The sequence below is a fragment of the Camelina sativa genome, chromosome 4, assembly GCF_030686135.1.
Source record: "Camelina sativa cultivar CO46 ecotype springtype chromosome 4, ASM3068613v1".
NCBI classification, from domain to species: domain Eukaryota; kingdom Viridiplantae; phylum Streptophyta; class Magnoliopsida; order Brassicales; family Brassicaceae; genus Camelina; species Camelina sativa.
The window spans coordinates 6,900,332-6,923,996 of NC_141883.1; the positions used below are offsets into that span (position 1 = coordinate 6,900,332).

Sequence of the window (23,665 nt, forward strand, 5' to 3'; positions counted from 1 at the left end):
TGAATTGATTTGCGGTTGTTACACCCTTTCATCCTTGTAACATTAATCAACCTCCAAAATTGATAAACATGTCCATTAACACCCAACATAAGCAAAAATATATTGGAAATTTTGGAGAAAATCTCCCGTATCCATTGGGAAATCCTTAGAGAAACATCATGGCTTGATTCAAATGCCCTCAAATCAAGAAAAAAAAAATTATTTCTCTAAAATATAAGAATGTTTATTTTAATAGTTCCAATAAATGATTTTCCTTTACTTCTACATTTCTATTCTTCTCATATTTATTAATTAATTGACAATTATTACATTAAGTTTCCATTAATTCAATAGTTTAGTCTCTAATGCTTGTAATGTCTGGTTTGTATCATTTTTGCGCTTGAATGGGCTGATTTTGAGAAATGGACACCCGAGTTTGAGATTTGTTTTCTTGGTCCAATTCAGATAGCGGAGAAGTCTCGAGCTCTTGTTTTCCTCCGAATTGAATCACCAAATCTTTGAGTGGCATAAACGACATATGATCCTCATTTACCTGACTTGGATAACACTTGAGAGTGTTTAGATCTCCATTTCCAGATCCAACATCAACACACTTCACAATAACTTTAAATGGCATTGGACGAGATGTTAAATGTGGAGATGATTTTACATCAGTTATTTTTTTAAACTTTGGTGGTGGGTTTGCAGCATTGACACTAACCACAAAAGACATATTGACGTATGAGTTATGAAAGGAAGGGTGGCGGAAACAATTTATAGAATAATTTATTTACTTTTTAGAAACAATTTTAAAGTTATTTTTGTTTCAGTCAAAGACTGCTGTTCCAATGTATATCTTCATTAATTTTATTAAACAACAATTAATAATTACTATATTCTAATATTTTTTAGCGTTGAACAAATCATGAATTACTCATAATTATCAATGATATCATAAATGTTGGGGTTGATTATAGAGAATCTTACATTAAGACACACTTTTTATAAAACTTTATTCATTTTGACACACTTTTTGACCATAACACACTTTTTACCTCTATTTTCACTGTTCACTTACTTTTTAGACCAATTTACCCTCAATAACACACTTCATAGTCTCATCTCCTCCTCCCCACGTTTTAGGTTACTCAATTATTCTTTTTTTTTTAAACTAACTTTTTACATCTCTCTCTCTTTTTTTAACGCTTTTTATTTTTCTCTTTTTTGATATTTGTAATCACTTTATTTACTTATTCATACATATATTGTCATTTTTTTATATATATAATGCATTATAATTATATTTTTTCTACAGTTTAAAATATATTTTACTATTTAAGATGAATAACTATACCACACAATTCTATTATCATTGAATATATGTTCAATACTTTTTTGATACTCAAAATGGATAGATGAATACTTCTCGATGATCATCTTAAAAAAAAATGAATGTCTAATTAATCAAACATCATGTCTATATTCTAATGCTGCATGAGATCCCATCCAAGTGGTTGAATCCATGTGGTTATTGTGTATCGTCTAATGTAACATCTTAGAAATACTCATTCATGTGGTCAATTATCCAAACAGTTGAATCTATGTGGTCAACTGTCCAAGCGGATGAATCCACTTGTTCATATAACTACCATGACATTAATATTTACTAGCTAGTTTGTTCATTCATACTACCATGCATACATAACCAATCCACGTTTATTCATACAACCATCAACACATAACAAATCTACTCGTTCATATCCATCAAAAACTATGTTTGAATAATTGTTCGCTATAATGTGGATGGTTAATATGCATAGATGAATACTTACTTTTGAATGATCAGAAAAAAATATATGAATACCTAGTTAATCAGACAGCTTGTAGATAAGTAACAATTTTAATCCTTCATGTCCATTAAATCAAGTCCACATGGACGATGAGTTATACACGTCCACTAAAAACTATTTGTAGTTTGGTGAAGTAGTCATAGTTAATTATCAAACATTTTTAACATTATCATAGCCCATAAAAACCAAAGCATGAAACCGTTCATTATATCCTAACCTTAAACCTCTTAGCCATAAGCACTACGCCCTAAACACTAAACCCTAAATCCTAAACTTTAGACCTTAAACCTTAGATCCTAAACCATAATTTGAAGATCTTTGACTAGAACACATGAAATTGACCCCAAACTTATAAATGATAATGTAGACCATATTCCCTAAAAAGGTTAACCTTGAACTCTAAATTAGCCAATTTTTTTACTTCTTTTATTACATTTTTTTATAAATTTTCAAATTCATTGATATTGTTCTTAACTGTTAAAAAAAGATTTGGAGATTGAATCGTTGGTTTTTATGCTAGAAACAGTTGAAATATGGCACCTCAATCCTTTGAGCTTAAAAGAAAGATTTTATTAAAAAAAACTCTCTAAGCAAGTGTTAACTAGAAATGTCCACCTAAACCTGTCCACATGTTCATGATTTGTATGACATCATTTCATGGATGAAATTCTATATATTGAACATAAAACTAAATAACTATAAACATATAAGCATCTGAATTTGATTTTATGGATGATAAATATATAAAAATGCAAAGGTAAAAAGATATAAATGTGGCTACGAAATCTATATTATTAAATCAGAGCTACAAACATATCATTATCCACCACTTAAGATTATTAAAACATTTATCAAAGAAATGCAGTAAGATAAATAGTATTAGACCCTCTAAATTACCGAGAAGAGTCATGTTCTTCTTCTTGTCTCCACAATATCAAACCCTCTAAATTATCAAAAGAGTTTCTTTTTTTGTTTTCAAATTAAAAAAGAAAAGAAATAAATCAATAAAGTTAGAGAGAGAGATTTCTTGTTTGATGGCATTGTTGTTAATAAAATTATAGTTAGAGGATATGATAGTTAATAAACATAGAAAAATATCTAAATAGGAGAAAGTGTGTTGAATGATAAATACATTTTTTTATAAAAGTGTGCTAGACTGGAGATATTCCTTGATTATATGCCTACAAAAAAAACATTAAATGTGGTATTGTCATCTGGAACGCACTCCAATCATCTAAAACATATTCATTTACTGAGGGTGGATGCTACTAAATTAGGCACTCTCTTAGTGTCAAAGAAAAAAAAATGTCCCAAAAGAATAGGAGAAACAATCACTTAAAAAATCTACAACAAAACAAAAATGACAAGGCATTCAATAATCTACATAAATTCATGGCTTTAGTGATGGATTTCCCGAGAGGATAGATTACATGGTTTCAGTGATGAAGGCGTACACTTTCTTTCCAAAAGAGGTGTCCCATTATGCGAAGAAAGAAAACATCTTCTACAACCTTGTCCATTTGCTACATTTACATGGTGTCTCTATTTAAGAAATATGAACGTGTACTCTATCTTGCAAATTCATATAGGATATCGTATCAGGTTGGACGCATTCTCTTCAGGCGTCTTTTTTCCTTGGTCTTTCGTTTTTTCATATTCCTTTCTATGAGTGAGACATGCGTTCATTATCAGAAAGATGCTCTACATTATCCCTATGTCACAAGTAATTGATTAAACAAGATAAAAACATAGCGGATGAGTTTCTCATCTATCTTAATATGTTGTTTTTTTTTTGTAAGATACATTATCGTTTGATATATATCATATTCATTGCTTTGTTTTATTTCTGTATTTTACGTATCATATTGTTTGGTTATTCGTCAATGTTTTCGTGTTATTCTGTATTTCTTAATCCGGTCGAAATATCGAATTTAAAGATAGAAAAAAATAATTATAGGGTTTTTTTTCCTTTATATATGAGAGTTACTCTTGTACATGTATAGTGGTTGTGTTTCTCGGCGTGGAAGAGCTAGCACACCGTTTTTCTTTGCAATGAGAGTTGGTTCTTATTCGATATTTGCCTTCGATCCCAAATGGGCTCCGCCATATTTAATATGAAAGGTGAAATTAAAGTTTCAGTACAACATCCACTCTTCACATTTGTTGGTTAAGGCTAAAGTTGATAATTGGCCAACCCACTCTTCTCAAACAAGTTTCATTGCGAATGATCAGTCAAGGGAAAGCCTATTTCCTTAATCGTTTACTTAAAAGTATAGTTCATTTCATCTCTATTTAGTGCACTGTTTTGTCTAATTGGATATTATGTAAGGCTAAAGTTGATAATCGGCCAATCCACTGTTTTGTGTATAATCTTCTATTTCTAATTGGATATGATGTTAAGGTAGATTAATTTAAAATAATGATTAACTGAAATTAATCACTGGATATCTAGATCTTAGACTAATGTCATGTATAAAAAGGTGTTCCTATAAATTTTTAAATCAGACTTATTTGAGCTTTTTTTAACGCAGTAAAAAATATTTTTTTTTTGTTTCTCTAAACTATTTAATAGTCACATTTTTAAGAAACATCGAACATAATTTTTCTAAAAGAATTTTTGCAAATATTTCTTCTGTATTGTTTTGGTTGCACTATAAAAGTAAGAAATAATATTTTAAATAATAAATTCTAATTTCATGAAATAGATGGAATGTTTTTTTTGTACCACTTTAATTTTACATATGGTTCGTTTCTTTTATTTTTCAAAAGTAATATATTTTTTCAAAAGTATTATTTTTTTGATTAGTGAAAAATTTGTAAAATGAATATTTATGAAAGGCATAAATTTTCGTAGGTAGGAGTTCATCCGAATTTTGGTTTCCCGGTAAAGATTATTACCACTATACTACTTTTGAAAACGTGTGGTACAAATAATTCAATGTTTTATTTTTTGGGTATCAGTGTTTTAATTCAATTATTGCTGCCATATCTTACTTTGTGTGTCCCATCTGATGTTATTTACTACGTACCCAGTGCGGTTAAATAATAAATGGACGTGTCTACCCGTACGGATGTGGCTGTGGTTAAATTAACTACGAACGCTGAATATATTAACACAACGTGACAAGGGAATAAGTGAAACAATCAATATACACGACGATTCGGAAGATAATGTTGTGTAAATTATTGGCCAATTTATATAGTTTTTAAAAAAAAATTAAACCTTTACGCTGCATATATTAACACAACGTGACAAGTTATCACATCTTCATTGTTAGCTGATGTGTGACAGTACAAATTTATTACAGATAGAGAACAATAGTGTGATAAGATCCATCTATTTTTCTTTCTTTCTTTCTTTTTTCGGTTGGAACACTTTCATTTACTAAAAAGGAATAAAAGAAAAGAGCACTCAACAGTTCAACTAACTTTCCTGTTTTTAATTATATTCTTAGGACAGTTAAGAGCCTAACCACATGCTCTTCTTCATGACTATCAAATTTTTCTTTTCTATTAAAAATAGTTAATCAAATTGAAAATATGGGTGCCATTTATGATTTGTGAAATTAGTGTTCACTTGTTAGTTTGTGACTTATGGATTAAATATTAATATGGGACGCAAGTAAATTACATCGCATGTTTTTTTTTTTGTACATGGCTTTCTAAATTGCATCGCATGTTCACCCTGACTCCTAGTCCAACTCCTAAGTTCATAACACAATAAGAACATAGGTTTAGGCTTAGGTTCACGTTCACGTTCAGGTACATTTAATCAAGGGCGGACCCAAGTGAGAGAATATGGGGTTAGTTAACCCCTCATTAAATTAAAAAAAAAGTTATATAGTGTAAATTTACCAATTTTTAATACAATTTATTATAATGAACCCATAAAAAATAATTTATTTAGTCTAAAACCCATAAATCTATTTGCTTTTGTTTAATTGTTTTTCAATATTTTATTAGTCTATTTCTAAAAGTTATATTTTTGTATGTTTTAATTAACAGAAATATAGAAGAAAATAAAATCTTTCTTTTTCTGAATTATCTCTAATATTTATTGATTTTACATATTGTCATATCACATAAAACCAAAAATAAAATATAAAATCCAATATTTTCTAACTTTCTTTCTTCAACAAAGCAAAAACTTCTAATTTAATTAGGATAAGTATATTTAACAAAAAAAAAATATTTCTCTCAAAAATTGATTCTTAAAGTTATATTTCGACCCCATTAAAAAAGGTTTCTAGATTCGCTGTTGCATTTAATACATATATTACACTAGTACATGTCTAGTTATTATAAAGAAAATAACTAATTGCAAATGTAAACTTTGATAATTTTTAAATATTCTCAAAACACTTTAAATGTAAGAGAGGATTATTGCATTGGTAAATTAGACGTGGCCGGTGAACATGCCATGCAATGAGAAATAAGTTTGACGGTACATTTTACGATATTCATCTCTAAAATATATAATTCCCTTTGTTTTATATAAGAAGCGTCATCTTACCATTTTCCACACAAATTTTAAAAAAAACATATAAGTTATTCTGTTACATGTTACATACACTAAAATTTATTTTATTTCTACCTAATAAGCTATAGTAAAACTCATATAGTTTTTTTCCTTTCTTTTAATGCGCAAGGTAAAATTTATTGCCCCTTTGGAAAATATAAAGAAGTACGTATAAGTATTACGAAAAACAAAAAAAAAGAAGAAGTACGTATAAGTATTGATATCAATATTCATATGACATCGGTATCCATAAATAGTTGTTATTTATCTCTGAATTAAGACAATTCAAAACAGTAACAATTAAACTAGAGGCAGTACTCAATATCAGAAGCAAAATTCATCATAACAAGTGAACTCAACTCGAACTCGTCTCCATGATCCCACAAAGCGTTATTGCCATAATAGTGACTCGGATCATTAGTACTTGCCACTAAGACACCGGTTTGGTCCGGTTCGGGTTTTGGTTTATCCTCATACGAAGCTGATACGATGCCGTCGAAGTCCTTGGCTAAATTCTCGTAGATATTTTCTTGTTGATGATGAAGAGAAGAAGTTGTGGTGGCGGTGATGAACAATGACGGCGGGGAGTTTTCATCATCTCCGGTGGTTTTTACGGCGGATGAGTAATCTCCGACGAGTTTTTTGCTGAGATGAGTGTTCCAGTAATTCTTGACTTGGTTATCTGTTCTTCCCGGTACTCTTTTAGCTATTAAAGACCATCTGAATTTGGGGGAGAGTATCTTAAATATAGTATCTAAATGATATGATTGTGACATCTATCTGAATATGATTTATTATAAATGAATGTATATTTAATATTTTATATACAAACCTAGAGAGAGGTATAATTTTTTTTTTCGAATTGTGGAAAACGTTTCTATATATGTAATGAATTTGATCTTGAAAAGCGACTATTTTCACCATATACACTTAATATGAAAATTATATTTAAAAAATGAATATATTTTAAGTTTAAAAGATATACTTGAAGAATGTATGGAGAAACACCTTTTAAAATTGAAGTAATCCACCGAAGGCACCAACACATATGAGAAAGCAATTATTTTTCTTGTGCTACTTATTTTATTGTTGACATTCGCAAATAAAACATTTAACTATTTTTCACTAAAAACTCTTTCAAATTAAAAGACATGGCATATAATATAGTATTAATTACATAAAAATGTATGTACCTATTGCCGAGGAGCTTGTGGAGACGAATAATGAGGTCTTCTTCTTGTTCAGTGAAAGTGCCTTTCTTCACATTAGGGCTCAGATAATTCATCCATCTCAGTCTACAACTTTTCCCACACCTCTTCAGCCCTAACAATTCATTAGAATAAAACAAAACCCAAAATTAATCAAGTTGAGTGATATAGAAAAACTAGCTAGAGACTAAGATTTATATAAAGAAAACACATTGAGAGAGAGAGAGAGATGGTACCAGTTTTTCTGACGACACTACAAGAAAACAAGCCAATAGCGACTACACTATTAGTCATTATTTAGTCGCTAAAAGGAGTGTTACGACCAAATTGCGACTAAAACCTGTAGTCGCTAACTGAGAGTCGCTAAAATTTATAGTCGTAATTTTAGTCGCCAAATGGCGACTACATTACGACAATCTTTTGTAGTCGTAAATCAGTCGTAAATCAGTCGTAATGTAGTCACTAAGTTAGTGACTAGTTTACGACTACATTAAGACTATTTGTATAGTCGTAAATTAGTCACTAAATGTAGTGACTACTTTACGACTACTTTACGATTATGTATTTAAATAATATTACATATAAATATTTATATTTATATTATAAATATTTATTTTGATTTATCTTTAATTTTATATTTGAATTTTGTTTTACAAATTCTCTTTAATTGGATTTACATCTAATTCTTATATTTGAACAATTATAAAAATAACTACAATTAATATTACATAAACAAAACACATCTTAACAAAACACATCTTAAGTATCATCATATTCATTACAACCCAAGTTCAAAAGATTAACAAAAAGAAAGAAACATCATATTCATTACAACCCCAAGTTCAAAAGATAACAAAAAGAAAAAACATTGATCAAGAAAACAACAAGAAAAGCTTCTTCCAATCGTTTCCCAAGTTAGCTTCGTCTGCTTGTATCCTTCTCAAATCTGGAATTGATCCCTGTTATAACACAATACCTTAAGGTTCTGTCAAGTTGAAAAAATGAAGGTACAAAGAAAAAGAAATGATCCCAGATGATTGTATAAGATGAGCTAGAAGTGAAGAGTACCTTAAGCAGATGTTGATGGAGTTGGAGTTGTCTCTTTAGCTGAATGGCTTGCAACAAACTTCTGAAACCGCGGATCACATTCCCTCAGAAAATCTTCCACGATGGAGAATTGGTCAATCTTGCCGTTCTGGGCAGCAATAACTTTGGATTGCGCAGCAAGTTCTGCATCACGCCGCTGCAGTTGAGCAGCCTGTTCTTCATCATGCGCAGCAAGCCGCTCCAGTTGAGCAGCCTGTTCTTCTATCATGCGTTGAGCTTTCTTCAACTGTTCTTCGAGAGCCACAAAGGTAGTTGAGCCACATGCTTGCTTATGCGTTCCATCGACAAGGCAGTCCTTGAGGCTTCCAACTCCATAAGGTGTTCCTCTTGAATCCTTCTCAGTGGACTTGAAAATAAGAGAAAAGTGGAGGTTAGAAGATGACAAATTAAACTCCAAGACTATAAATGTGTATTGGTTTTTTAAAAAAGTTACCTCCAGGAAAATTTCTGTATATTCTTCTGTTGTGAGGTCCCGTGGCCGTGATTCTCCATCTGACACAGCAAAAGACTCTGCCTCGAGCTGAGACAACCTCTCTTGAACAGTCTTCTCATATGTCCCTGCAATCTTTTCTGCCTTCCGATCAACATATGTACCATCAGGCTTTGTATGTGCCTTGATGAAAACCTCACCAAGTCGGACTTCTCTTCCCAATTCCTCAACCTGCAATGTTATAAGAGATTAACTTTAAAAAATAACAGTTAAGTAAGAATAACAGTTAAATAACAGAGTAAATAACACTTAACCATTTCGTCTTGAAGCTGTTGATAAGACTTTGGCCCTGAGAGGTGGACATGAGGACCTAGGCCGTTACGGTCAGACATACGGGCCTGAGAGTAGGTTTTACTCTTTTGTTGTGCTTCTTCAGTGTCCCAGTAATCCTCCATCGTGCTCCAGAGAGTGTCTCCAATCCAGGTTGGTTGAACTCGACTAGTCCTCACATTGCTAACCATGTCTTTGATCCGCTTTTGACAGATTTTCTCAAAATAAGCTTGAACAGTTCCGGTTATCAAAGGATCCCAGGTGTGGGTTTTCTAGAAAAAAGGAGCTATTGTTAGTGAAAAGAAGACATGTAAAGCTATGTGACATAAGGCTTATTGTAAGTGAAAAGAAGACATGTGACATATATCCTTACCGCGAACTCAATGAAGTATCTCTCTTGTTTGTCCCGCGGCACACATGTCCAGCTGTAGAAGGGACCTTCGAATTTGTTTAGAAGAATTTTAGTAATCTTCCGAACAAGTTTTGACCCTTTGTCACGAGTAAACCTCGAAAAGAAACAATACAAGAGGCATCAGTTAATGAGTCAAAAGAAACAATACTTCAACCAGTAAACATAAACAATACTTCAACCAGTAAACATAAACATGAATCTCAATACACAAGCAATATATCATAATACACAAGCAATGAATACACAAACATGAATCTAAAGACACAATCCTAAAGACACAATAAACCAAACGAAATCATAATAAACTTACTCTCGTTATCATAATCACAATCCTAAAGACACAATAAACCAAACGAAATAAACATAAACCAAACGAAATAAACATGAATCTAAAGACACAATCCTAAAGACACAATAAACCAAACGAAATCATAATAAACGAAATAAACATTGACCTACAGATTTCTCTTCTAACATTCACAAAACACCATTACAAAAATAACAAAAAAAAAGAAAAATCATACCATTGGGTGTTCGGTAAGGGTGTGGGAGAGAGGACCGTGGTGAACTTATCCCGACCTGGCACCACAAGCAGGGCATTTAGAGCCCGAACCACGTCCTCCTGGAGCTCCGGCAACACCGTAGAAGTTTCTTCTTCGAAGTTGTTGCCCTGGGACGATGGATGCGATGGATGACTACGAGTCTGATGACTACGAGCCTGAGAGCGTTGAGCTGGAGAAGGCGGAGAGTCATCTTGAAGAGTTGCATGAGTCGCTGGATTGTAGTTAACTTCTACTGAAGGAGACCGGCGTACTTGAGGTGGAGGTTGGCGAGTAACGGAGCCCTGAAATAGTTGTTGAGGCGGAGGATAGTCCCGGATCTGGGATTTCGTTGAATGTCGTGGCAAAATGGGGACTTCATCAGGTGTCTGCTGCGTACGAGGAGCTTGGACTGCCGGCGTGAAGTCGTACTGACTGGGTAGATTAGTATGTCGTAGTCTTGACCCTCCGGGAATCTGAGAATGATTACGATCGAGTTTTCTCTTTCTTCCTCGAGCAGGCATCGTGTGATGATTGAGACAAGAGACTGAGAAGAGAGATTGAGAAGAGAGAGTGTCGATTGAGAAGAGAGATTGAGAAGAGAAAGACGATTGAGAAGAGAGAGTGTGAAGAGAGACTGTCGATTGCGGCTTTAGGGTTTGTCTCGAGGAACCCTTGTCTCGAATGAGAAGAGATAAGAAGATTAGGGTTTTTTTTTTAACGGAATGTTAATGGATTTGGGCCTAAATTGGGTAATTAACCTAGATTTGGGCCTAAATTAATGCAATGACCTTAAACAAAAAAAATTTCTAAGTTCAATAATTCTATATATAACTAAATTTAATAATTTCTAAGTTCAATAATTTCTAAATTCAATAATTTCTAAGATTAAGAATTAATTTATAAGTTTAAGATTAGAGTTTATAATATATTATTCTATATATAATTTCTATCTTAATTATAATAATAAATCTTCACATAAATTATTTTAGTATTTATTAATCCTTAATGAATATTGAAACAAAAAAATAAATAAGGAAAAGATTCTATATATAACCAATATAGATGCTTTAAATAGAGCATATTCATAAGTACAAATCCTATGCAAATATTGTTTGTGAATAAAAGTAAAAAAATGATAGGCTTCTTAAAAAATGCATCGAACGGATGCATCATAACTCTTCTACCCGAGAGACATCTATTGTTCTTGCAAACACTACATGGACAGAAAAACTTACCGCCATTATTCTGAACTGTATCTTGGCTACTTCCAAACGAGAATTGGTCCAACCCCACTAATTCGAATTCTAATGAAAAATTTCCTGCCATTATATATATATATATATATATATATATATATATATTGTGTTTTTTTAAGAACTATATATATATTTTTTTGGAGAAAATAAAAGTTTTTATAAAGTCAAATTTTTTTTTTGATCTACATTTTTTTTTGGGGAAGGAAAGACAATTGTGTTGGCATGAGATGACAAATGGATGCAATTTGTTTTTAAAGACTACATCTATGCCACTAATAGGCGACTACTCAATATCAGTTGGCCCCCACAGAAAAAACACGTTTTTTAACTGTCTTTTATGACTATTTGGCGACTACTCGGTGACTGTTTAACGACTCGCCGAATGAGTCGTAGAATAGTCGCTAAATTGACGACTATATTACGACCATCTAATGTGGTCGTAAAGCAGTGACTGTTTGGCGAGTAAATTACTGTAGTCACAACATAGTCGCAAAGTGGTCACTATCTGGTCGTTATTTTTGGCGACTACAAATGTAGTCGCTACTTGTAGTCGCTAATTGACTGTTTTCTTGTAGTGCGATGCGGTTCCATTGGCCAGTGCCGTGAGTAAGAACATAGTCCATAAGGATGTTGTCTTCTTCAACTGTCCATAACCCTTTCTTGTATTCTTGATTCTCTCTTTCTTCTCTTCTCCTTATTCTCATCCTCTCTTTTTTTTTTATTCTCTGATTATTTTTGTGTCTGTGTGTGTGCGTGTGAGAGAGAGAGGAAGAGATTGTTTCCGTGACACGTGCTTATATACACACACTCATCAATACGTATCCTTGGGTAATTAATCATGACTATTTGCATAGGCGCATATTTATCTCTGTTACCCTACATTCCCACCGGCTACGTACCTTATTTTTATTTATTTTAAAGCCAAAATTTGGCAGTTGGTTCTATTATGTTTATTATACTTTCTGGCAATACAGGTAAGTATTTATTTACCCCCAAAGAAAAAAAAAATTTACTACATGTGAATCAGATTTTTTGCAAAATGTTATATTGTAAGTTTAACAGGTTTGCATTTTTATTCTTTTTTTTTAACATCTAAAATTTTATTGATAAATTTGGTTTCACAACAAAGTAGATTACAACAGTTTAGAATACAATACCCAAACAAGGGAAACATATGCCGGCAAACTACAAGAATATCCCCAGAAACATTAGCCTACAAGAGAGAAACAAAGTCCCAAAATAAAGGGAAACAGATTGCAAACAAAAGATAATACAAGGGGAAGACAAAAGAACTAAACTCTAAAATTGAACAAAAGCATAAAAGATTCCCATCAAACTTCCCTATAAATCCTGTAAATGACGAAAGCACTAGAAGACCGGAAACCTCACACCAAAGACAACCAGAAAGCAAATCGACAGAGAAGAAAGAAGGAGCCCAACACGACCAGAGACACAAATACAACTTCCATCACACCTCACCAGTCGATTAGAGAGAACTAAAAACTTTAGGGAAAAGGCAGAAACCTTTAAAACGACTGGAGACAAGCCACGCAAGATCAGCTATTCTTACACACGGACACTCGTCGAACCAGCTTCAGCCACCTACAGACTTAAAACTGACAACGTCTTCGCAAAATAAGAAGTAGAGAACCATTCCACTGCTTTGACTAAAACCTAACTCTAAAGCTTCCAACAGGAAACTCGAAGAAAGGCTAGTAGGTGACTCAGCAACAAAATACCATCCAAATGGCTAACACCAAGAACGAACCTAGAGCATAAAACTAATCTCAAACCAGCAAGAGGGCTCTAAGAAAAGGAAGAGCAATTTCCAGATTCTAACCCCCAACATATCAACTACCGAAGAAAAACCAAGAACTGACTCAACAAAGATAACACTAAAGCCACCACCAAGCAAACTGGGGATATACCAAACGAGTTTGACTTGATGAGAATGTAGCCAAAGGTAACCTAACCACTTTCTAAACAAAGAGACCTAAGGCAGCACTAACAGGACAGAAGAATACAAAGGCCAGATGTTACCGTAGAGGAGGCAAAAGCATCTCAGCCGCAGTAGAGACCAACGACCCGTCTATTACCATCAAACAACTAAGGCCAACGAACACCATATCTGAAATTACGCTCAAGAACAGTCATCGATTAGACAGAACAAGTCGCGGTTCACCATCGCGAACCAAAAGGAGGCGACGCGCAAGGAGGATCTCGCCGCACACGGAGAAGATACAAACTTTGATGCTATTCCGAAACCTTTGAAGCTATTCGTCGGAGAAGGGCTGGGGAAGGCTCATGATTAACTAGACATGAAAGAGACAGACAAAGGACGACCCTCTCACAACTCCGGCGAGGAGCGTCGGTGACCGGAAAGATCAGATCGAAGTAAAGACTTGACGACGGCGGCTAGGGCGAACTTCTTTTCGAGAGAGAGAAAAAAAGATTCACACTGATGATTTTGAAGTTTGTATTTTTATTCACTTCATGTTAACCAGTTTGTTTGTTACATTGTATACTCTATAACTTCAATACACTAATTTTTTTTTATATATAAGAACTACAATATGCTAGACTACTATTTACTAAATTCTACTAAAATTATCATTTTTTGTTGGAATATTTAATTTGATATTAATGTTTAGTTATATATAGAACAGAGTCGGAACAAATTAATTTAAAAGTTCCACAGTTCACCATAGAACAACAGGGCCAGGAGGATAAGTTTTTTTTGGTTTTGAGTTAATTTGGTTGTACGTATATGAACTTGAATCATCAAAAAAAAAAAAAGTTATTATTTGAATCTCTTATATATTATAGCAGCTTAGTCAATATATTATTAATCTATCACTCAACAGAATTAGAATTTTCAAGATTGTGAGTTCAAGCGCCTATAATAAATATAAAAGAGATTAAAATAACCTGCTATAGTTTCCGGGCTCCAAAACATATGGACTTGACATCTGTAACTTATTAGTTATATATAAATTGAATATACAAGCACATATTGTATATTACTCATTTATATATGTGTATACATTGAATATACAAGTACATATTAAAATATATTTGAGTATAATAACTTTGTCCCAACTAACAAGTTAAGCGGTGGATAAAAATAGTGAATAGGTTACGAATATTGTCTCTCAATTAATGAAATTACTCAAGTGAGATCCGCTGGTCACTTGTCTCCACACCACACACTCTCCTGTATTTTGATTCTCGAGCTAGCATTACCCATTATAAAATATGTATACATTTTTGTTTTATATGAACACCCTTATAAAATGCTATATACATTTGTTTTATATATCGATAGTAGTACACATATATATATATATGTGTGTTTGTTTTTATAGTTTCCACTAATTATATAATTTTTAAAAATAAAAATTAAAACTATATAGATATTACTACCTTTTTTTTACTAAATTGAGAACTTAAATTATTTCTTGAAAAATGTTTAATTATTTACATAAAAGTAGGTATTATTCTTATCACTATTTGTATTACTTATAGATTAACTGTTTTATATAGAAAGGGGAGTTCTTGAACGAAACTCCGACTAATTTCCAAAATCCATAAAAGTTTGGGGTTATTTTTGTTACTAAAACTTTTTACGGATGACTAAAACCTACAACTACGATGTGATGAATGATTTTTTTTTCTTTTCCTTTTTCTGAGATACCTAAGAAGAATAGATCAAAACTATTGATTTACTTCTTTAGTTTAGGTTATTAATTTGGGGGCCATAAGGTCAAAAGAAAGCCAAACAAACATATATATGATTGGAATAGTCAAGCTCTCAACAAGATATTCTCTAAAGAAGCAGTTGAGGAATGGAAACGACATGTCGTATCGTATATACCTACGTACCAAGTATATTTAATCATTACCAAGTCTGCTCGAAAAGCGTAGTTCTATATTTAACTATTTATGGTTATATATCTAAATGAAGAAACCCGTGATTTATGAATTATGACCCTACAGATTCAAAGACAAAAATATAATGCAAAACCGTAGAAGATAGATAGAGATTCCTTATTACATAATTTGCATTACAAAAAAATTATAAATACCATGTCAGTGTCTTGTTTGGTGGTGTTGTTTATAAATTGTAAAGGATGACACATATATTAAAGTCCACGTAGGGACCTTTCTCCTGATCATCTCAGATTCCGGTCGTTGTCACATATCTCGTGGGTAATATTTTGATGTTTGGATCGTGATGTGTGCTAGAAACTAGACACATGGTACTGAATTTGTTAAAACGGGGCCGGGGAAAAAAATGCAAAAATAACCTCAAACTCGGTAGAGAGTCACAACGAAAGCTGCTGGCGATTAAAAAATTTGTCTTTATTTTCCTCCATTATCTCTTCTTTATCTCTTAAATTTTTACTGCTGCAACTTAAATCACTAAGAAAACCAGCAACACAACTTAAGTTTTAGTTTGAAAGCATCGACAGCCGTTGGATTTAAAAAATCAAATTGCCGTTATGAGATCTGTAAAAACAGTATCTTCATCTTCACCGTAAAAATAGATATCTTTGTTGGGAGTTTGCTGAATTTATAATTATACACCTTGGAATATTCCAAAACCAAAAGTCAGTCGCTGATATGAATGGTACGACTCTTAAAAGAACATGGCCAAACTTATTTGTTTGCCAAAGCTAGCTACCTTTCACCTCTAGGCTCCAACACAACCATCCAAGTCACCACCCAACCTCGATTAAATTATCCCTATCATCAACCGTATAGAGATTATGAAACCGTGTAAAAGCTATTAAGTTTAATTACATCATTTTGGATATTTATAAAACAAACCTAATGTCAAATAAAGACCTTAAAATGACTTAACAGTAGTTAAACTAATAACCTAAACGTATGAAATCGAAAAATAAAATTATAAAATCAATTTGTCTCACAATATGACATATTAAGGATCATCCCATCCCATGAACATAACATCATCTTCATCTTTTTTTTCGCTAGAAAGCATAATTATCCCCATCGAATATGGGAATCACCTTGTTGTGATGTTGCCTCCACGATCTCAGATTTTCGGTAGAACTTTTCTGAATTTTTTCTTGTCTTTGTATTCAAATTGGCCCTCGAATAAAGAAAGAAACTTTCAATAAAAAAGAAAGAAAGAACAGAGTAAGATGAGTTTTATCTCACAATAATCTTTTTAATTGTGATCACTAATTAACTACACTCCCTTCAGTGAAGGAAAAAAACACTCTTACTTTATTAATCCAAAATCTGAAATCTTGTAGTTTTACAACACGACAATAATTGTTTAAATAGAAACCAACGTAACAGACACAAGTAAAGAGTTGAAGTCCTTAACAATAAGTCAGGCCTCTTAATCATAAATAAATTTAACATACATATTAATAATAATACCTAAACTCAAATTATCGATCAATAGTCGTCTAAGAGGAAAAGTTCCACCTCAACAAAGAAGGATTCAGAGAGAAAGGGTTCATGAACTTGAACGACGTTTTTTTTTTAAAAACTTCCTAAGAAGTTTATGTTTTTAAGTTCTGTTTATATCAAGTTTCTTCCGCTGTTGTAATAGTTTGCTTCTCTTTATTTTTTATTTTTTTATTTTTTTATTTTTTTTATTTTTAAAGTAAAGTGGATTCTTCCACTGTAGGCTTCTTTGTAGTGGCCTAATTTGTAATAAAGTTTGAACTCTTGTACAAAAAAAAAGAAGAAAAAAAACTACTCTAGGTCAAGAGAATGAAATAATAGGAACGCATATCAGAAACTAAGCAAGATTTAGAAGAACAATTTCAACCACTTGTACAGAGACTGTGATCAGGGTGTGTCGAGGAGAAAATCATCATCCAGTGGGCATCGCGTGAACGCAGGCGGTACATCCCAGCCTTCAAACCCTATTGGTAGATTCAGGAGGTTAAAGACTATGACGAGATATAAAACTGCGTATACAAAATAGTGTTTAAGAAAATCTGTCATACATGTCTCCAACCATATATGTGTAGGTGAGTTAGTTTTTCATATGCTGGTTTTTCCAAGTGTATGTTTAAGCTTTGGCTTTAATAAAATCGTAGAACAAAGAGATTTTGTGAAATGGTTTTCTTATTTCGTAATCGTAACAATTTTTACAGATTAATGCTATATACATCAAAATAGAAGTAAACCGGATCTAAACTAAATCGATAATCAATTGAGATTAAGTTAACCAATGTTATTAACCAGCTACTCTAATATCCCCCTCAAGATGGCGAGGAATAAATGTTAATGACTCTCATCTTGCTGATATTCTCTTGAAAGGGAGCTTGGTATAGAGCCTTCGTCAAAACGTCGGCGTGCTGATTGTCGGTCTGTACATACATGGTCTTGATGAGACTATCTTCAATAGCTTCACGAACCTTATGGCAATCAAACTCAATGTGCTTCGTACGTTTATGGTAAACTGAGTTGCTAGCGATGTGAAGAGATGCAGTATTATCACAATATAGATATGCAGGAGAGGCAAAAGAAAAACTCAAAACCTTCAAAATATATGTGAACCATAAAAACTCTTTGGTAATCATGCTCATCGCTCGGTACTCAGATTCAACAGAACTCATAGAAACCATATGTTGTTTCTTGGATTTCCAAGAAACCAATGATTGGCCAATGAAGATAGCATAACCAGTGACAAATCGTCTACTATCAGGGCAACCTCCTCAATCTGCATCCAAAAAGCCACAGATAGAAAAATCATCGTCCTTACCATAGAACAAACCTTGTCCAATCGTACCCTTCAAATATCTCAAGATCTTATGAACTGTTGTGAGATGGAACTTCCTCGGAGCTGCAGAATAGTGAGCCAATTTGGACACAACATAGGAAATATCTGGCCTAGTGATAGTCAGATACTGCAATTTTCCAATAAGTCTTCTATATTATTTGATGTTTGGGATAAGTTCAGTCTGAGCTGCAGACAACTTCTTAAATGGCTTCGTAACAACCTCCAAAGATTTATCAGTACACTCTGTATCCAAACCCTCATCTTCACATTCCGCAATGGACTTCGCATGTTTAACAGCAGCTTTACGCGTAGATAAACCAGTTGCAGACATCTACAAATCAGGTTTCATAGGTATAGGAGAAGGTTTACAATCAGAGAAACTTGTAGCCTCCAGTAGATCAAGCACATATTTCTGTTGCATAAGAGTGATCTGGTGTAGGAGGTGGAAGCTTAAAAGGGGATCAAGGAGTGAATGCTCTGTTTTTACGAAGCCAAACAGAGTGTTTGATCGAAGGTGGGGATGCGAGGGGAACGAATAAGACGTTGCAGGTGATAAGAAACGAACAGGAATGGATTGAGAGTCCTCCTCACAGGGCTTGACACAAGCTCTTTTGGGCAATTAAGATTGCCTCTTTTTAGGTTTTTTATTAGACTTCAAATCAAAGATGTTGATACAATGATTTGCGACTCTATTTAAGGCCAAAAAAGAAAAGATATGTCATAATCCTAAAGCAGTTAAAAGAAAGACTCGAGCTTATCCTAACAACTGTTTAAGTAAATCCAAAACAAAACAAATAACGAAACTTGCGGTACACGCGACGACACACTGGAGCGAGTGACCACAAGTGACAGAGAAGCAAGCGGGGTGCTACATCAGGTCTCCCCAGGTGGGAGAGGATTCGACCACGAATCCGGCAGGTCATTGTCACCATGGTACGGCAAAAGATACTTGATGTTGAAGACATCGGAAGTATTCATGTGGGAAGGCAAACGGAGACGATAAGCATTCGGGTTAATGCGCTCGAGAACCTCCACCGGACCAATACAACGAACCTTAAGCTTGTTATATTCCCGAGCCGGAAGACGATCCTTGGTGAGCACGACCCAGACGAGATCACCAGGATCAAACAACAGCTCACGCCGCTCAGCATCAGCCGCAACCTTGTACTTGGCTGTGGCAGAGTACCTGATTCACATGCGCCAACTTAGAAACAAAGTCGACCGCCTGCCCATGAAACAGTGTATGGTCCGGGACCACTGTCAGATCCAAAGGACCACAAGGCAGGAGCCCATAAACAACACGGAAAGGACTGAAACCCAAACTGCGGTTCACCGCATGGTTGTGAGCAAACTCTGCCTGACACAACACCGTGTCCCATCGGCGAATGTGATCACCCACCAAGCAACGTAGCAAACTACCCAACGACCGGTTAGTAACCTCATTTTGACCATCACTCTGCGGGTGGTACGTCGTGCTCATGTCAAGAGAAGTCTTCAAGAGTTTCTACAAAGAACGCCAAAAATGACTCAAGAAATGCGAGTCACGGTCGGAGACAATGGATAATGGCAACCCATGAAGGCGATAGATGTCGCGAAAGAAAAGAGTGGCCACATTAACAGCATTGATGGTCTTCTTACAAGGAATGAAATGTGCCATCTTCGAAAAACGATCTACCACCCCAAAAATAGAATCAAAACCACGTTGAGTGCGAGGCAAGCCCAGCACAAAGTCCATACTGAGGTGAGTCCAGGGTTGAGAGGGGACCAGTAATGGCAAATAAAGTCCCGTGTTGGAGGCCTTTCCCTTACCCTTCTGACAAATGTGATAGCGAGAAACAAACCGTTCAACATCGCGACGCAAGGAAGGCCAATAATAGGATGCCGAAACAAGGCTGAGCGTACGATCACGACCAACATGAGCCTCATTATGAAGCTCACGAATGATTTGGAGGCGCATACTACATTCAGGAATACACACACGAAGCCCCTTAAACAAAAACCCCACATGAACCGTGTAGTCACTTGGTAGGCCGCGACTAACGTCGGTGAAAATTGTGGAAAAATAAGGATCAGAGGAGTACAGAGAGGCAAATGTGTCGAAACCCGGAACAGAGGAGTGAATGGAGGCCAACAAAGTGTGGCGACGGCTCAAAGCGTCAACAACACGGTTAGTCTTGCCGGTCTGATGGCGAATAGAGAAGGTAAATTGTTGCAGAAAAGCAATCCAAGAAGCATGCCGAGCAGAAACCTTTGCCTGACTATCCAAGTGTCGAAGAGCATCATGGTCTGTGAACAAGATGAAGTCCCGATGAAACAAGTAATGTCTCCAGTGGTGAATGGCTTGAACAATCGCATAAAACTCAGAGTCATAGGTACTATACCGCTGGCGGGCACCAGACAGCTTCTCACTGAAGTAGGAGATTGGTTTGCCTTGCTGACTAAGGACCGCACCAATCCCTAGCTTCGACGCATCACAATGCAACTCAAAGGTGAGAGAGAAATCAGGCAGGACTAACACGGGAGCAGAGGTAAGCTTCTCCTTGATAAGTTCGAAAGCACCAGCGGCCTCCGGGGACCATAAAAACTTCCCATCCTTAATGCAGCCCGTGAGGGAGTCATTATTGCACTGAAATGGGGAACAAACCGGCGATAAAACGCAGCCAAGCCGTGAAAACTTCGAACCTCCGTCAACGTACGAGGAATAGGCCAAGAACGAACATTTTCCACTTTAGCTTGATCGACTGTCAACCCCTTATCAGAAATGACATAGCCGAGAAACTGAACCTCATTAGCACCAAACTCACATATGTGTTTGGCAGCAAAAAACTTATCCTTGCGTAACATAAGAAGGACATCCCGAATGTGCTGTTCGTGGTCAGCGAGAGACTTACTGAAGATGAGGATATCATCAAAGTAAACCACCACGAACTTGCCAATAAATGGACGCAGTGCTTGATTCATAATTCGCATGAACGTACTCAGGGCATTCGACAAACCAAAACGGCATGACCAGCCACTCAAACAAACCTTCTCACGTCTTGAATGCTGTCTTCCACTCATCGCCAGGACGAATACGAATCTGGTGATAGCCACTCTTCACTGTTCTGTGATATTTGAGAATCACCGTCAATACCTTGGTGTAGGTCCGAGATAATCCTTTATTCTTCGATCTTGGAGAAGACACAGGCGGAGCCAATCTGGTCAAGAAGGTCATCGAGACGCGGAATGGGGAACCGGTAGCGAAATGTAACTTTGTTTGTGGCACGGCTATCAACACATATCCGCCAAGAGCCATCTTTCTTTGGAATCAACAAAGCCGGTACAACACATGGACTTAGACTCTCTCGTACGTAGCCTTTGCGCAGAAGGTCTTCTACTTGACGACGAAATTCTTCATCTTAAGAGGGGCTCATACGGTAATGAGGACGGTTGGGTAAGGTGGCTCTGGGGGTGAGATCGATATGATGTTGGATATCACGCAATGGAGGTAGACCCGTGGGAAGGTCCTCGAGAAAAACATTGTGAAACTCTCGAAGCAGAGCGGCAAACTTCGGGTGGAGGACATGATTTGGTTTGCTTACTTGCGATGTAAACACTGGCCACGCAATACCTTCAATACGCAGTTCCTCCTCAAAGGCCGTATAAGAACACAACAATTGTGGAGGAGATGACAACGGCGGCGTCGGTGGTAAGGAAAGGCTAACTGGCGCGTAACAAAGTCGTCACGAGGAGGCGGAGGTGAACAGTGGAGGTCCGACGATAGAAGTAGGACAATCTAGTGTGTTTCCACGTAAGCTTATAGGTGTTTTTTGGCACCATCATGGATGATCTTACGATCAAATTCCCAAGGCCGGCCCAAAATTTAATGGCTGACATCCATTGGAGCAATGTCGAAGTAAAAACGATCCTTATAGTATGGACCAATGGAGAATGGCACTAACGTTCGGTGAGAGACACGAACATCAACGCCTTCATGCAACAAAGTGAGTGAGTAAGGACGAGGGTGAGGTTCGACAGGAAGGTCAAGTTTGCGTACGGCCATTTCATAGATCACGTTGCGGTGCAAATGCGGTATCAAATAGTGCAGGTAGACTTGAAAATGTTGCAACGAAGCCAATTATCAGTGGGGGCTGGTGGTGCGATACACGAACGTCGAGAGACCAATGGGACACCAGTATCACCAAAGGTGCCTACATCATCTTCTTCCTGATCCTCTATTTCTTCATGGGAGTCGTAAACGTCCTCTGGAGGGGCACCATTGTCATCCAACAAGGCAGTTTTCCGTTGCTGGTTGGGACACGCAGTTTGACGGTGACCAGCTTCACCACATGAGAAACATCGAAGGGCATTGCGAGTGGAACGTTTGACACCATTATCATCTTCACGAAACCCCAACTTAATGTCCGGCTTACCAAGATCCTTGAAATCGCGTGATGGCTGGATAATGGAAGAGGTATGTTGGTCAACAGATCGAGGGCGTGACGAAGATGAGTTCCAAAGAGACGAATGGAGTTGTAGTTCAAACGAGGCAGCACGTCGGTGAGCCTCAGCCACCGTGGTCGGATCAAACTGAGCTTGGGAACTCTATAGTTGCGGGCGAAGACCTCCAATAAATCTTGACAACAACTGAAACTGGCTATCAACAAGGTCATTGCGTGTTCACAGGACATAAAACTCCTCTGCGTACTCATCGACCGAATGACTACCCTGTCTCAAATTCTGAAGTTTGTTGTACATAGTGCGATCGTAATTGTGAGGCAGGAAAGTCTCCTTGAGCTTCGTTTTCAACTTATCCCACGTCTGAATAGGAGCTTTTCCATTGCGAGACCTCATAACTTTTGTCTGCTGCCACCAAGAAGCTGCGTGATCTCGAAACTTTGTGGCCACCAATGAGACACGTCGATCAGCAGGGACACCTTTGAACTCCAGCATTTCTTCAACCGATACAAGCCAATTAAGGAGGGAATCACCTTTAATGCCACCATGGAACTCCTGAATGTCAAGGCGAAAACCAACTTCCCAACGTGAATCAATATTCCGCTGATCATTAGGGTGGAACAGAGCCAGATCACGATTCTGTTGTTCGGGAAGCACAACAGGGTTGTCGGGTTATTGCCCTTGTTGAGGAGCATTGACGTTCTGGGGACGACGAGGGTCAGCCACGATACATTCGTGAAGCAAGGCGTGAGTGAGAGCAGCGATGGAATTCTGCAACGTCGTTTAAGAGGAGAGCAAGGTGTCACGAAACTCTGTCCAGCCGATG

The 23,665-nt window shown here is 35.9% G+C and overlaps 2 protein-coding genes across 2 annotated transcripts; both read right to left on the reverse strand.

Annotated features, from left to right (window-relative positions):
• Positions 1-6,541: 6,541 nt before the first annotated feature.
• Positions 6,542-14,186, reverse strand: LOC104783639 (trichome differentiation protein GL1-like). The gene is made up of 3 exons (XM_087510030.1): positions 12,196-14,186; positions 7,542-7,671; positions 6,542-7,068 (listed from the first exon to the last, which is right to left on the reverse strand). Exons 1-3 carry the CDS (start codon positions 12,335-12,337, stop codon positions 6,654-6,656), a joined length of 687 nt encoding a protein of 228 aa, XP_087366156.1. The 5' UTR covers positions 12,338-14,186; the 3' UTR covers positions 6,542-6,653.
• On the reverse strand, positions 8,316-11,133 carry LOC109132456 (uncharacterized). Its single transcript, XM_087510029.1, has 6 exons — positions 10,360-11,133; positions 9,797-9,929; positions 9,408-9,695; positions 9,097-9,324; positions 8,625-9,009; positions 8,316-8,515 (listed from the first exon to the last, which is right to left on the reverse strand). Exons 1-5 carry the CDS (start codon positions 10,896-10,898, stop codon positions 8,626-8,628), a joined length of 1,572 nt encoding a protein of 523 aa, XP_087366155.1. The 5' UTR covers positions 10,899-11,133; the 3' UTR covers positions 8,316-8,515; position 8,625.
• Positions 14,187-23,665: the final 9,479 nt, after the last annotated feature.

Bases quoted from the DNA above. Each gene is read 5' to 3' on its own strand.
- LOC109132456 (XM_087510029.1), bottom strand. From the start codon at position 10,898: ATGCCTGCTCGAGGAAGAAAGAGAAAACTCGATCGTAATCATTCTCAG. The intron at 9,325-9,407 runs GTTAAGTGTTAT...ATAACATTGCAG, and splicing joins AACAGCTTCAAGACGAAATG to GTTGAGGAATTGGGAAGAGA. The intron at 9,010-9,096 runs GTAACTTTTTTA...CTTATTTTCAAG, and splicing joins ATACAGAAATTTTCCTGGAG to TCCACTGAGAAGGATTCAAG.
- LOC104783639 (XM_087510030.1), bottom strand. From the start codon at position 12,337: ATGAGAATAAGGAGAAGAGAAGAAAGAGAGAATCAAGAATACAAGAAA. The intron at 7,672-12,195 runs GTCAATTAGCGA...ATGAATTGTTAG, and splicing joins CATCGCACTACAAGAAAACA to GGCTGAAGAGGTGTGGGAAA. The intron at 7,069-7,541 runs GTACATACATTT...CCCCAAATTCAG, and splicing joins CACAAGCTCCTCGGCAATAG to ATGGTCTTTAATAGCTAAAA.